At 40.8% G+C, this 16,660-nt stretch overlaps 2 protein-coding genes across 2 annotated transcripts; both read right to left on the bottom strand.

Moving 5' to 3' along the window:
- Window positions 1-362: 362 nt before the first annotated feature.
- Window positions 363-1,983, bottom strand: LOC106604938 (heterogeneous nuclear ribonucleoprotein A1-like 2). The gene has a single exon (XM_014200087.3). It carries the CDS (start codon window positions 1,892-1,894, stop codon window positions 995-997), a length of 900 nt encoding a protein of 299 aa, XP_014055562.3. The 5' UTR covers window positions 1,895-1,983; the 3' UTR covers window positions 363-994.
- A 2,957-nt stretch (window positions 1,984-4,940) lies between these two features.
- On the bottom strand, window positions 4,941-6,679 carry LOC106604941 (heterogeneous nuclear ribonucleoprotein A0). Its single transcript, XM_014200088.3, has one exon. It carries the CDS (start codon window positions 6,589-6,591, stop codon window positions 5,662-5,664), a length of 930 nt encoding a protein of 309 aa, XP_014055563.1. The 5' UTR covers window positions 6,592-6,679; the 3' UTR covers window positions 4,941-5,661.
- Between the last annotated feature and the right edge of the window lie 9,981 nt (window positions 6,680-16,660).

The following is a 16,660-nucleotide window of genomic DNA, read 5'->3' on the forward strand; positions in this document are numbered from 1 at the left end:
ATTGACATGGGATGTTACCTGCAAAATTCTTGTCCCATTAAAAAATAAAATCTGATTATAAACCAAGAATCCCTTTCATTGAAAATGTGATTCAAAAAAGCCTTTACAGTATTAGCAAGAATGCTTTTTGGTATTAGCATAACACAGGAAATGGCAGAGGGCCTAAAAAAAATGCATGACTGTTGGCCAGTTAGCAGTCCCAGATTAGTCCATTCCTGAACAAGAAAGTTACCAGTGATAGTATGTCAGTAGGGTGTGCAACTACCTCATGATAGGACTGTGATCCTGAATGATCTGAAGGCTTAACTTGATTCTCTTTTGAAACAAGAGGTCAGAATGGTTACATTGACAATGAGCACCGATTGCTTTCAAACATTAAAAACTTTAATACAGCCAAAAGAGTTAGGCTCAATAGCTAACTAATATTTAAGTAACATTCCACAAAACTGCATTGCTTTGCAAGGTATTGAATAGCACATCTTGGACGGAGAAAAGCATTGAGGTAACCATAAAAAAGTATAATAATACAATAACCATAAGTACTTAATACTTTGACACGAAATATTATGATCTTAAAAACACTCAAGCATACACTAAGACTGCTTTCAACTCCATTAATACCCCTGAGTTTCATGTTGCTAAAGCAATATGTCTTGTTATTAACCTGGCTGGTACTAATGACATACAGTATCATACCAAAGTCTTGGAAGCAGCGACGTTAACTACAATTAAATAAAAAATATTTAAAGGAATCACTACATTGACAAGTCAGAAAGTTGAATTGGTAATAAAGTGTCCATGTCTTTAGTAGCGTCGCCTAGGGACAACGGTGTAGTCCGGATGGAGGGTACATCAGGGTGGGCGAGGGGCACGAGTACTTTAAAATAGTAGCAACAAAGAAATGGGCAACTCCGACCCGTGTGTGTAAATGCAGGTCATTGAATCAGAAATTCAGAACATTTCAAATTATTGGGTCAAATGTGGTCAACGGTGTCTAATAACCACCATATCCACCCCTGCTATAACCACTGCCGCCTCCACGGGAGTACGGTGCTGCGCTCCTGCCTGAATAATTACCCCCTTTCATTGCACCATAGCCGGAGGACTGCTGTCCGTAATCTTCGCCAAAGTCATTATAACCGTTCCCACCATAACTGCTCCCCATTTGATCTCCATAACCTCCTCCGTATCCCCCTTGGTTACCGTAACCACCTCCATTGCCGTATCCGCCACCGTAGCCACCATCGTTTCCTCCATAATTACCGCCATAGTTGCCGTAGCCGCCACCTCTTCCGCCGTCGTAGCCATTTTGAGACCCCCTCATTCCTCGCCCGCCTCTTCCCCGACCACCGGCTGACTGCATCTCTTGCTTGGTGAGGGCCTTCTTCACCTCCACTTTGTGCCCATTGATTGTGTGGAACTTCAGCACCACTGCTTTGTCGGCAGAGTCATTATCTTCAAAATAGACGAAGCCGAATCCTCTTTTTTTGAGAGTCTGTTTGTCACTGATTACTTCGGCCTTCTCAATTGCCCCGAATTGAGAGAAATAATCATTCAAATGGTCGTCTTCTATGTCGTCTTTCAACCCACCGATAAATATTTTTTTAACTTTGGCGAGTGCCTCTGGCCTACCGGCATCTTCCCGTGCAACGGCCCTTTTTAACTCCACGTTGGTACCATCGACGACATGTGGCCTAGCGGCCATGGCTGCGTCGGCCTCCTCCGCGCTTGAGTAGGTTACAAAGCCGAAACACCGGGACCTTTGTAGCTGCTGGTTCTGGACCACTACGCAGTCGGTTAACTGGCCGTACTGCTCGAAATGTTGCCGAAGTCCATCGTCTGTAGTCTCGACGTTCAATCCACCGACAAACAGCTTACAAAGTTGGTTCGTCATTATTACTAGCCGAGTTGTTATGGCGCAAATACAATTGAACCTGACAAAATCGTATCCCTCTTTGAAAGCAGCTGACGCAATGACGTCTGACGTAGGATTGGGAAAATAAATCACCAGTCCTGATTGGTTGTTCCACTCAAATCCCACTATTTTATTCAAATAGATGTTTTTCTTATTTGTCAATTGACTTGTTTGTTGAATCAAAAAGACAATGCCTATTCCAAGCACATTTCTTTACATTTATTTTTAAATTCGTCTAGTTAGCTGGCTGTTCTTGATCCTGCTTTGTAGTATACCCCAACACTTCATTCCGCTGTCCACGCATTGCACATTCAATTGTCAGAAAGTGGCCACTTCTGAATAAATATTGTGGAACACAGTGATTTCTATATGCAATCTTGCCATACAAACTTGACGTGGACACATTCCATTCCATTTTTTTTTTTTTTAACTATTTTCTACAGTGCAGAATGAAGACAAAATTGAAACATGGAATCATGTACCCCAAAAAGTGTAAAAAAAATATCAAAACACATTTGATTCTAAGAAACCAACCTTTGCCTTGACAGCTTTGCACACTTGGCATTCTCTCAAACAGCTTGGTGTCACGTGGAATGCATTTCAATTAACAGGTGGAATTTATTTCCTTAATGCATTTGAGCCAATCAGTTGTGACAAGGTAGGGGTGGTATACAGAAAATAGCCCTATTTTGTAAAACCAAGTCCATGTTATGTAAGGACAGCTCACATTAGCAAAAAAAGTCAATTTCTTTGACATGGTTAATCCAGGAAATATCAAGAACTTTAAGTTTCTTCCAGTGCAGTCGTAAAAACCAAGCGCTATAATGAAACTGGCTGAGGACCGCCACGGGAAAGACCAAGTTACCTCTGCTGCAGAGGATACGTTCATTAGTTAGCCTCAAATTGCAGCCCAAATAAATGCTTCAGAGTTCAGACACAAGAGCAACTGTTCAGAGACTGCGTGAATAAAAGGCCTACATGGTCCAAATGCTGTAAAGAAAAAAAGGACCCCAATAAGAGATTTGCTTGGAAGCGCAATGGACATTAGACCAGTGGAAACCTGTCCTTTGGTCTGTCAAGTCCAAATTTTAGATTTATGGTTCCAACTACTGTATGCATGTGGTTTCCACCATGAAGCATGGTGGGGTGATGGTGCTTTGCTGGGGATTTAATTAGAATAAGTCACACTGAACCTGCATGGCTACCACAGCGATACACCAGCCTATCTGGTTTGTGCTTAGTGGGACTGCCAATTGTTTCAACAGGAAAATGAGCCAACACATCCAGGCTGTTTAAGGGCCATTTGACCAAGGAGAGTGATGGAGTGCTGCATCAGATGACCTGGCCTCCAAATCACCCAACCTCAACCCAATTGAGATGGTTTGGGATGAGTTAGACTGCGGAGTGAAGGAAGAGCAGCCAACAAGTGCTCAGCATATGTGTGAACTCCTTCAAGACTTTAGGGAAAGCATTCATGAAGCTTGTTGAATGCCTGGAGTACACAAATCTGTCACAGCAAAGGATGGCTACTTTGAAGCTAAAATAAATATTTTGATTAATTGTACACTTTTATTTAATAGTTTGTCAACACCCTTCTACAATTTGGAAAATTGTAAAATTAAAGAAAGCTTGAATAAGTAGGTGTCCAAACTTGACTGCTACTGTACATTAGAAAATCAGAACCTGCGCCATTCATGGCATCATCTGCATTAGGGCTGAGAATTGTCAGGGACTACATGATATCACAATACGTACTGTGATTTGATACTCATTTTATTGCAAACAGGAACATGGTCAGCTGCAAAGGGACATAAGAAATGCTCAAAACAAATTTGCTACATTCTAAAATATGGAGAAGCTAATTTGAATTAACAGGTTAATATGAGTAACTTATTGTTATTTACAAACACTTGAGTAAAGAGTGCAAGCCATTGGCTATAACTCCCATTCAACACAATGTTACTTCAAACCAGTTGTACATTTTCCAATTTAAAACAAATTGTAGCAAGTGATGAATAGATAGCATGGCAAGGCCAACAATGCAGTGTCCATTTTCCCATAGTACACGATCTAACATTCACACCCAGTCTTCCTACAAACGGTAAGAGAACAGAGGTAGTCAATTACACCAACCAACTAGATTGACTTGACACAAGTCGATACCTGCTGGCCATCATTGCAACCCGATTTTATATGGGCAGAAGGTCCTGGTATTCCAAATCACCTGCGGCAGTGGGACAGCTTTAGCTGTGCCTCATCCACCACCACCGGTCTTGATGTAGCCAAGTCCTTGCCAGATTGGTTTCCTGGCAGCCAGGTCACCATGGCTACCTGGCAGAGAGGGGAAGAGTAAAGAATGAGACACTGCAGTTACACCATCATGCCATGACAGGAGGTATGCCTAACGTGCCAGTTTATAGATTCATTAATGTAGAATACGCACGTAATCTCTTGAGCCTCATTTTAGATTTAGGACCAAATGCGTGCAGTAAACACTTAAACTAAGATGCATATGGCAAAATAAGAGCAACTATGGATAAATGCAAGAACTATAAATAAGTGACATTAAGTACATTTCAGTACCATATCTGAATACTTGACCAACACAGTAAAGACAGGTTGATTTACATACCTAGTTTGCTGGATGTGATCCTAAAGAGATATTTCAGAATCCTATGACAATCGACCCCAGGTATTGCACAGGGTCCCTGTATAAAGTCAAACTGATACTGCTATTTTGGCGTACTTGGATAACAGTATGAACACCTAAATGTAGGAATCAAAGATAAAATGAGCCCCCAGGTCCACAATATTCAAGAGCCTGGTAACGTCATGGAACAATGTTATTGCCAACCTACAATGCCTTCATGCATTGGCCATGGTGGCAAACTGCAATCCTTCTTCACCCAGGAAGTGTAATGGAAGAAATACCACGAAGCTACTAAAGATTAAATAAATCACATAATATAACCATATCAGAAGTGGACTTAAAGCATCCTAGTAAAATGAGTAAAAACTAGCTAAATTTGTTTGACTTTTTATTTAAAATGAACATACATATGCATACCAATGCTTAACAATTGTAGTTTGATGTTCAGACAGATAATACAATATACATGAGATTTATGTAGTAAATTAAAGGAACATTAAGCTCATAGCTGAACGCTGTGTGTTGGGAAATTACTGGCGTACTTCGTTGATTTACAAAACATCTTGGCAAGAAAATTAAATGTTTAAACTGGATCCGGCCTACCAAACACGCGTAACCAACAACCTATAGGCTAGTGGACAGAACATACATTTACATAGTCAGCTAATAAATCCAATTATATAGCACATGCGTCCCAATCCTCTGTAGACTAGATCCATGGGAATTTCCTTACTACTTGCTATAATGTAGATAAGAGAAAGTATAGTATCAAAACAAAATGTAAGACTAAACACGAACGTACGCATACGTAAAATAAAAAGCAGGTCAACTAACGACAGCTACACGCCCTCATCTTGGAACATAAATGATAAATGAATTTAGCAATCGAACGTGTCCTATAGCAAGAGCTGGACGTGCAAATCAGGTTCTGGGAAGTGATCTTCCTACCTGTTTGGTTTGAGGTCTTCTTAAATGATTTGGTTTCACAGTGTCCGCATTTTGCCAAATGCCCGAGGACTGAATTTTGAGCACGGTTTGATGATCAGGCGGGTATGTGTGGAGAATTATTTTCAAATAGTCTGTCGAAGCCACCGGTTTAGTAGCCGCCATACGCCCCTCTGCTGTAGCCACCTGCACCGCCTCGGGGGGCGTACGGAGCAGGGCTCCTACCAGCGTAGTTGGTGCCGCCTTTCATGGGCCCATAACCGGAGGACTGCTGGCTGTACCCACTGCCAAAGTCACTGTAGCCATTGCCGCCACCATAACCTCCCATCTGGTCGCCGTAGCCACCTCCGTAGCTTGCGCCTCCCCCATAGGCCCCGCCGTAGCCTCCACTTCCGTAGCCACCGCCATAGCCACCAGCACTGCTCCCGTAGCCCCCACCGAAACCACCCCCGTAGCTGTCGTAACCACCTCTGCCGCCTCCGAAGCCATTTTGTCCTCCTCTCATGCCTCTTCCTCCCCTACCGCCACGGCCTGTAGCTTGCATCTCCTGCTTTGTGAGGGCTTTCTTCACCTCCACCTTGTGCCCATTGATGTTGTGGAACTTAAGTACCACTGCCTTATCGGCCGAATCGTTATCTGTGAAGTGAACAAAGCCGAACCCTCTTTTCTTTCCGGTTTCCTTCTCTGCGATAACTTCGGCCTTCTCGATCTCACCGAACTGGGAAAAATACTCATTCAAATGTTCGTCTTCGATGTCGTCTTTCAGTCCCCCAATGAAAATTTTCTTGACCTTGGCGAGTGCCTCGGGTTTACCGGCATCTTCACGAGCGACCGCTCTTTTCAACTCCACGTTGGTGCCATCAACGACATGTGGCCTTGCCGCCATTGCTGCATCTGCCTCCTCAGCGCTCGAGTAGGTTACAAAGCCAAAACAGCGGGACCTCTGTAGTTGCTTATTCACAACCACAACGCAGTCGGTCAGTTGACCGTACTGCTCAAAATGCTTGCGGAGCCCGTCATCGTCGGTATCTACGTTCAATCCACCGACAAAAAGTTTACAAAGTTGAGAGGAGTTATCCATTTTCGACAGGAACGACCGCGTTGCTCGACAGAAACAAAAAAAAGTACAAGCAATGCTTAGAGGTGGAGTCAAGAAACAGAATTCCAGGTCGTATTTATACCGTAGTTATAGTGACGTCATACTACAGCAACACCGTTACGCCCCTTACATTGAGTTTGTTAAGGAGGGTCAGTATGTAGTAAACGCTGCGCAGAGATTATTTGATCTGTAGATCACCTCAACCGCCAAAGTCCTAGCGCCAAAGTAATTTATATGCATGACAGATTAGCGAATTTCCGCAGCCCCAGTCCCCAGTTGACCCTCGTGAATAAACAGATGATCTTTTGTTCTTGCGTGGGTTGGAAAATCGTTTTGAAAATGAAGTGTATATTTATGTTGTAGTTAGTATCCTTTTTTTATGTGCGACTAACTTCATTCACTTTATTGTGATTTTGCGAATTTATACCCACCATTCAATTGAATCAAATCACGTTTTATTTGTCACATTCGCCAAATACAGCAGGTGTAGACCTTACAGTGAAGTGCTTACTTACAAGCCCTTAACCAACAATGATTTAAGAAAAAAATAAGTGTTAGGTAAAAATAGATAAGTAAAAAATAGAAAATAAAAGTAACAAATAATTAAACAGCAGCAGTAAAATAACAAGCAAAGCTATATACAGGGGGTACCGGTACAGAGTCAATGTGCGGGGTCCGGTTAGTTAAAGGTAATATGTACATGTAGGTAGAGTTAAAGTGACTATGCATAGATTATAAACAAAGAGTAGCAGCAGCGTAAAAGAGGGGTCTGGGTAGACCTTTGATTAGTTGTTCAGGAGTCTTATGGCTTTGGGGTAGAAGCTGTTTGGTGCTCCGGTACCATTTGCCGTGCGGTAGCAGAGAGAACAGTCTATGACTAGGGTGGCTGGATTCTTAGACAATTTTTAGGGCCATTCCCCTCCATGTTTCTATCCCTTAAAATTGCCTGTATTAATTGCATCATAAAATGATACCCCAAGCCAGTTTCCAACAAGCTGTATAGAGGGGTTGGTTGTTAAGCAACAAAACTGATGCGTGCGCAACTATGGAGCAAAACAGACAGGGTTGGCTCACATTGTTGACAATGTAAACTATATTTTGTCTCCAATGTTAATTGAAAACAGAAATAAATGTGCACAATGAGCACTTGTTGTCTCTCAGATACATCAGTAATGTTGTTGGTTAGCTAGCTAGTGATTTTTGCAGTATTAGCATAGACGACATCAGTCAAAACATCTCAAAACAAGACATAGTATCAACAACAAGATAAAACTAGCTGAAATGAGACACCGATGATTCGTGAAGTTGTCAGTAGACGGGTTGACTGACAACGTCACAAAAAATTATGCGTGCACATTGATGTGGCCGGAAGCTGTGCCTTGTTATGATTCTGAACCTTTCTGAACGGTCAAATCGCTAACAACAAGGACATCTTTACTGTGGCCCTGTTTTATCTTGTTCTTACCATTTCTTGTTTTGAGGTGTTTTGATTGATGTCATGTCAATGCTAATATGGCAAAAATTCGGTAGCTATCTAACAACAACTGTAATTATATATTTGAGAGACAACAAGTGCTCATTGTTCAAATGTATTTATGTTTTCAATAAACATTTGTAGACTAAATATAGCTTACATATTGTCAACAACCTAAGCCAAGCCCATCGGTTTTGCCCCTTAGTTACACACATGTTTTTTTTGTTGCTAAACAACCAACCCACCTATGGTGAAAGAAAAACTGTTAAGAGTGCCTTAATTTCCACTTCAGACTTGAAAATGTAGAAATAAAAATAACAACAGACATTTAGGCCTCAGCTTTTTTCCTGAAGTTAGTGAAAAACAGTAGCCTTTTAAGGGCCAATCTGCAGTTGCTACATCCATTTTTGGACTTATACATTAATGATATGTACCATTGATTCTTTTAGAATATAATTATAAATGCTTCATAAGCTTAGATCAACTGTCGCAGCCCCATCAGAACCCCAAAAATACACTTGTTTTACTCCAAAGTTTGTAAACAAAGTAAATTAATACAAACACGTATACCCTCAAAGCATGCATAAAACTATAATTTTGATATCATGTATGGTCAGTCCTTGCATCCATAGCTCTGTCTATGAATTTGAGAGTGGTTACATTTCTCCAGCCCCATCCCTCAGCGGTGGCAGGGAAAACGATTTGTTATTGTTTCAACTACAGATTGCCACTTTAACCTTCACATAATCTAAACTGCAATTGGGATAAATAATAATAACAGGCAAAGGCTATACGTTGTTTTATTTTAAGGTGCACTATGGAGCTAGTTCATATAGCAAAAGTCATATAATTTAATTGCATGTAACATTTACATAATCTAAAACTGCAATGATGCTGTTCCTGATGTAAATTGATAAGACTGATGTATTTGCACAACAACAGAGGTATAGTCTGTGATCAGCGCCTCAGACAATGGCATGGTATCACCCTATGCTTCTGCTCATTTGTGTTTGAATGGGGGAGGACCCCACTCTCTGGAGATGTGAAAATGTCTTTACCTGGGCAATCAAGACTTGTGGTGCCACCAGTGTTCAAACTATTATTTTCACTGATCAAAGGTAAGCAGCCTTCATCATGTACATTGTCATCTTCAGGTTTATTGGCCAGAATTGTTATCCAATGAATGTCCCCGCTGGTCCCATATTCCTGAAAAAAACAGGCCTCTTGCAAACAATTGTGGCAAGTCTTTGGCCAATTTGGCCAAATCAAGTGCAAATTAGTTTTGTGGCAAATAAATTGCAGCAACTTGTGAACTCCTGTGAAACTTGTGGCAGACATTGTACTGTTTGCTGCAAATTTGCTGCAGACTCATTATGAATATGCAAATTACATCAGGTTTTTGATTACTTTATATATTAACTTGCTTCTCACAAAGTACACTAAACTAAATGTACTAAATATGAACTAAATGTACTAAATAAACTAAACAACATGTATTAAATCTCTTAACAGATAAAAATAAATCCAATACAATTTGAAATTAAAAGAGCAAAGACTGAATATTTCCTAGCTAAATTGTTTATTTAATATTTGTATGTGTACTGAACAATAATATAAACACAACATGTAAAGTGTTGGTCCCATGTTTCATGGCCTGAAATAAAATATCCCAGAAATTTTCCATACGCAGGAAAAAGCTTATTTCTCTCAAATGTTGTGAACAAATGTGTTTACATCCCTGTTCGTGAGCATTTCTCCTTTGCCAAGACAATCCATCCACCTGACAGGTGTGGCATATCAAGAAGCTGATTAAATCAATCTAACCCCCCCCCCAAAAAGGATATAGATGTACTATTGTAAAGTGGTCGTTCCACTGGATATCATAAGGTGAATGCACCAATTTGTAAGTCGCTCTGGATAAGAGCGTCTGCTAAATGAGGTAAATGTAAATGTAATGTAAACAGCACGATCATTACACAGGTGCAACTTGTGCTGGGGACAATAAAACGCCACTCTAAAATGTGCAGTTTTGACACACAACACAATGCCACAGATGTCTCAAATTTTGAGGGAGGAATGTCAACCAGAGTTGTTGCAGGAATGTCCACAAGAGCTGTTGCCAGATAATTGAATGTGATTTTCTATACCATGAAGCCGCCTCCAACTTTATTTTTGAGAATTTGGGAGTACGTCCAACCAGCCTCACAACCACAGACCATGTGTATGGCTACGTGTGGGCGAGCGGTTTGCTGATGTCAACGTTGTGAACCCGGGTGCCCCATGGTGGCGGTGGGCTATGGCATGGGCAGGCATAATCTGGGAACAATGAGCACAACTGCATTTTATCAATGGCAATTTGAATGCACAGAGATACCGTGATGAGATCCTGAGGCCCATTGTCGTGCCATTCATCCGTCACCATCACCTCATGTTTCAGCATGGTATTGCATGGCCCCATGTCGTAAGGATCTGTACACAATTCCTGGAAGCTGAAAATATCCCAGTTTTTCCATGGCCTGCATACTCACCAGACATGTCACCTATTGAGCATGTTTGGGATGCTATGGGTCAACATGTACAACATGTCCAGCAACTTTGCACAGCCATTGAAGAGGAGTGGGACAACATTCCACAGGCAACAATCAACAGCCTGATCAACTATGCGAAAGAGATGTGTCGCGCTGCATGAAGCAAATGGTGGTCACACCAGATACTGACTGGTTTTCTGATCCACGCCCCTGCCTTTATTTAAAGGTATCTGTGATCAACAGATGCATATCTGTAGGGCCCCATTAATTAATTTCAATTGACTGATTTGCTTTTATGAACTGCAACTCAGTAAAATATTTGAAATTGTTGTATGTTGAGTTTATATTTTAGTTCAGTGTAGCTACAACATTTACAGTGCCGTCGGAAAGTATTTACACCCTTTGGCTTTTTCCACATTTTGTTGTGTTACAGCCTGAACTAAAAATGTATTACATTTAGAGTGTTTTTTGTCACTGGCCTACACACAATACCCCATAATATCAAAGTGGAATTATGTTTCTAAACATTCTTACAAATTAAAAAGAAAAAGCTGAAATGTCTTGGGTCAATAAGTATTCAACCCCTTTGTTATGGCAAGCCTAAATAAGTTCAGGAGTAAAAACGTACTCATAAGGGAATTTCACCCTGTGGGAATCTGGGCTTGTTTTCATCATGTCTGAGGAAGTTTCATGGACTCATTCTGTGTGCAATAATAGGGTTTAGCATGATTTTTGAATGACCATCTTTGTACCGCACACATACAATTATCTGTAAGGACACTCAGTCGAGCAGTGGATTTTAATCACAGATTCATCCACAAAGACCAGGGAGGTTTTCCAATGTCTCTCAAAGATGGTGTTACGCTCGTCGTTTCAATGAGACCAAGGTGCAGCATGGTAAACGTACGCCTTACTTTTATTTGATGAACACTGACAAAACAAAGAAAATACAAAACGAACGTAAAGTTCTGCAGGCTTCACAGCAGCTATACAAAAACAAGAGCCCACAATCACAGGTGGGAAAAAGGGCTGCCTAAGTATGATCCCCAATCAGAGACAACGATAAACAGCTGCCTCTGATTGGGAACCATTCTAGGCCAACAAAGAAATAGGAACATAGATATGCCCACCCAAGTCACACCCTGACCTAACATAATAGAGAATAAAAAAGGCTCTCTAAGGTCAGGGCATGACAGAAGGGCACCTACAGTATAGGTGGATCGGTAAAAAAAACAGATATTTAATATCCCTTTGAGCATGGTGTAGTTATTAATTACACTTTGGATGGTGTATCAATACACCCAGTCACTACAAAGATAATTCAGTTGCCGGAGAGGAAGGAAACTGCTCAGGGATTTCACCATGAGGCCAATGGTGACTTTAAAACAGTTACAGAGTTTAATGGCTATGACAGGACAAAACTGAGGATGGACCAACAACATTGTAGTTACTCCACAATACTAACCTGATTGACAGAGTGAAAAGAAGAAAGCCTGTACAGAATACAAATATTCCAAAACAGGCATCCTGTTTGCAAAAAGGCACTAAAGTAATACTGCAAAAATGTGGCAAAGCAATTAACTTTTGGTCCTGAATATAAAGTGTTATGTTTGGGGCAAATCCAATACTGTGAGGGAAGACGCTGGGAGACGAGAAGCAAGTACAGGGAGTGCAGATTTAATGGTTAAATGGACATATAACAAAACAAGACCAGCGTCTGGACAGGGGGAACAAAACAACATTAATGCAGACACGGTGAAGAAACTGAGGAAGTGACAGATAAAGGGGAGGCAATCAATAAAGTAATAGAGTCCAGGTGAGTCCCATGAAGCGCTGATGCGCGTAACGATGGTGACAGGTGTGCGTAATGATGGGCCGTCTGGTGCCCTCGAGTGCCAGAGAGGGGGAGTGGGAGCAGGCGTGACAAATACAGCACATTATTGAGTACCACTCTCCACATTTTCAAGCATAATGGTGGCTGCATCATGTTATGGATATGCTTGTAATTGTTAAGGACTGGGGAGTTTTTCAGGATAAAAAAGAAAAGGAATGGAGCTAAGCACAGGCAAAATCCTAGAGGAAAACCTGGTTCAGTCTGTTTTCCACCAGACACTAGGAGATGAGTTCACCTTTCAGCAGGACAATAACCTAAAACACAAGGCCAAATCTACACTGGAGTTGCTTACCAAGAAGACAGTGAATGTTCCTGAGTGACCGAGATACAGTTTTGACTTAAATCTACTTGAAAATCTATGGTAAGACCTGAAAATGGTTGTCTAGGGATGATCAACAATCAATTTCACAGAGCTTGAAGAATTTCTAAAGAACAATTGGCAAATGTTGTACAATCCAGATGTGGAAAGCTCTTAGAGATTTACCGAGAAAGACACAGCTGCCAGAGGTTCTGCCAGAGGTTCTGACTCAGGGGTGTGAATACTTATGTAAATGAGATATTTATGTTTTGACTTGCAATAAATTAGCACCATTTTCAAAAAATATGTTTTCACTTTGTCATTATGGGGTATTGTATGTAGATGGGTGAGAAAAACAATTATTTAATCCATTTTGAATTTAGGCTTTAACACAATAAAATGTAGAAAGGGCATGAATACTTTCTGAATGCACTGTACATGAGAGAAATGTAAACACTATAGGGATGTTGACCATAGGACGTTTAAACGGGCAACAACAAAGTGATAACTGAGCAATGAGCTTTCAACCAATGAATGACCAATTAATGTTTAAAAGAGAATGAACAACATTTAAATAATTAAAACAACAAAATCAAACTCAGTTCAGAACTATTGCCTTTTTGAGTAAACTTTGGAAGTCGTCCAAAGCTTGTTGAATACATGCACTGAAACAATCAGAAAACACAACACAAAAACAACATTAGGATACTGAAAACAACTGCAGAAAACATTTTCTATTTTGGCATCTTAAAAGGTTGACTCAGTGGCTAATGGGCGGGTTTGGCTTTGGAAAAACGGGGTCAACTGTAACAAAGTTGCCTTGATGTTGCTATGCTTCTCTGAAATTGGCATTCTATATATTTTTCAGCAAGGAAACAATGTTTCTGCCTTTTGTAAATGCTATATCAACAAAAAAATGTAGCTAGCATAAACTGGGATTTAGGCCTACTAAATCTACCTTTAAATATGTGGCCTACTGTTCCATCACCCACCTTGAAATCTGAGCAGAGGCAGTCAGCATTTTGAAGCTATTTTATTTTGTATTATTTATTTTTTACTTTTGACCCCTTTTTCTCCCTAATTTCATGATATCCAATTGGTAGTTACAGTTTTGTCCCATCGCTGCAACTTCCGTGCGGACTCGGGAGAGGCGACGGTCAAGAGCCATGCGTCCTCCGAAACACGACCCTGCCAAGCCTCACTGCTTCTTGACACACGGGGACAAGGACATCCCAGTCTGTCCAACCCTCCCCTAACCCGGACGACGCTGGGCCAATTGTGCGCCATGTGCGCATTGCTGTGCTTATAATGTGAATCAATAATAGTTTAAGTTAAACATTCTGATCTGATGCATCAGCCTCAATGCTTCTTATGTTTTTTGTTTATGTAGAGTGGTTGTATGAATCTGGGATCTATTGTCCCACAACTGTCCCAGAGACTATTTTGAATATTTCTTTCTCACAGAGAGCGACAAGCCACACATTTTTTTTTACATAGTGGCGCAGTCACATCTTACATTCTTTGGGGAGAACCCTGTAATAATAAGCCTTCATGGTGAGATGTATTATTTTGGAGTAATTACAGTACATTTGCAAAGTCTGAATCCAGTTGACAATGTGATACAAGGTTAACATTGGTTTTGTTCTTATATGTGAGGATTGTGTGCTACTTTTATTTTATTTTTCAATGTTTTAGTGTTTAGTCCTGTAGTTACTATAGTCTGAGCTTTAGTGGATTGCATGAACTTGGAAGGTTGGACATGGTTTCAGTTTGAGGTGACAGACTGAATATTCAGGAGCATTTCCACCACAGCAGGGGATGTTCCACCACAACAGGGGATGTATCACTGGACATGTTTCACAAAGGTTAGGTCACACCCAGAGATGCATGTGAAAGTGTCTGGTGATCAACCCATTAGCACCAAATCAATACATTGTTTAGCATGTCTGGTTGGCTCAATGACTGTATGTTGGTTACAACAGCAATCCTAACTCCTAGAATAAAAATGCAACATGTTTTAAAAGACAGTGTTCAATGTAAATATTATAATAGTATTCATATTTGAACAAGTCAAACAATTCCATATTGCCAGCAATGCGTTGTCAAGAGAATTACTCATTGACACAACTGGGAGAACAGAATCTATTGAATCTTGTAGAATGGATAAGGTATTGGGCCTGTACAACAGAATGTAGGAGGAGGGGAAGCTACCCGGGCAGCTGGAAGGAGGCAATAGTGGTGTCAATCTGGAAGCCAGGGAAAGACCCAACAAGGCCAACAACCTATCGGCCAAAATCCTTAGCATCCCATTTATGTAAGATTATGGAACATATAATTATGGAGAGATTAATTTACTTCCTGGAGAGCACGGGGCTAGTATCATCACATCAGAATGGGTTTCAGGAAGGGGAGGGGGAACTATGGACTCAGTGCTCTGTGTAGAAGCAGAGGTCAGGAAGGTCAAAAAGACAAGGAGACGGTTGTGGCTGTCTTTTTTTTGATGTGGAGAAGGCATACGATATGATGTGGAAGGAGGGGTTGCTAATCAAGCTTGATCTTTTGGGGGTAGGAGGTAGAATGTTCAACTGGATTAAGGACTTCCTGTTTGGAAGGTCTATCATGGTGAGGGGTGGGTTAAATCTCTATCAGGCAGCTACTTGGTGGATAATTGTACACCGCAGGGGAGCGTGATCAGTTCTCTTTTGTTCTGAATCATGATCAATGATGTGTACGGCTGGATATTAGGAGGTCTTTATTTGCAGATGATGGGGCCTTATGGAAGAGGGGAAGAAATGTACCTTACACAAATCAAATCAAATTTTATTGGTCACATACACGTGTAGCAGATGTTATTGCGGGTGTAGCCAAATGCTTGTGTTTCTAGCTCCAACAGTGCAGTAATATCTAACAAGTAATATCTAACAATTTGCAACAATACACACAAATCTAAATTAAAGGAATGGAATTAAGAATATATAAATATTTGGATGAGCAATGTCGGAGCGGCATAGACTAAAATACAGTAGAATAGAATAGAATACAGTATATAGATATGAGATGAGTAAAATATGTAAACATTATTAAAGTGACTAGTGTTCCATTATTAAAGTGGCCAGTTGGGAAGGTACAGGAAGTAATTGATGGTGGTCATTAAAGTGGGGATTCAGGTTCGTTGTAGAGAAAACGTAGACAGTGCCCTTTACCAGGAGCAAGGTGTAAGGTGAGATATGCCTGAGATTGAATAGGAGAAATTTGGAGAGGATGGGGTCCTTCAGGTTCCTTGGGTTGTACTTTGATTCTAAACTGGGCAGAGCACATTGAGAGAGTGGTGGGAAAATGTTAAAAAGTTATTGTTAACGGAAAACTCTACAACCTTTTCTGAGTCAAGATCACTTTCTGAGTCAAAATGCAAGCTGAGATCTACCACTCTGATTTTTTTTAACATGACTTAAGAAAAACGTAAGCCTATGCAACATCAACCAATTAAAAACAGTACTGTAGCGATGAGGTTTGTGCAGTAAGCTATAGGCCCAACACATTATCACCGCATATTGGCTTTGCTTGAATTGCCCTGCCAATGCATTATTGTTCAGGCCATTTAAAAAATATATATATTTCCAAATTTGAGGTAGGCTGTATGAACACACCGGTAATAGATCCGTTGTTGTATTACTTGTGAGGCACAGCTGAATGAGCATACATTGCTTTTTATTTTATTTTACTGGGCTGATGGTGCCTGCATCTGATGGTCAGTCTCAGCGGAAGGAGAGAGGAGCAGACTGAGGCTCTGCCTCTCAACAGCCCTCCGCTCTCCGTTTCCTCTACTAACACTGACCAAAAAGGGACACAGACTTCCA

The sequence above is a fragment of the Salmo salar genome, chromosome 05, assembly GCF_965601325.2.
Source record: "Salmo salar chromosome 05, fSalSal1, whole genome shotgun sequence".
Taxonomy (NCBI): domain Eukaryota; kingdom Metazoa; phylum Chordata; class Actinopteri; order Salmoniformes; family Salmonidae; genus Salmo; species Salmo salar.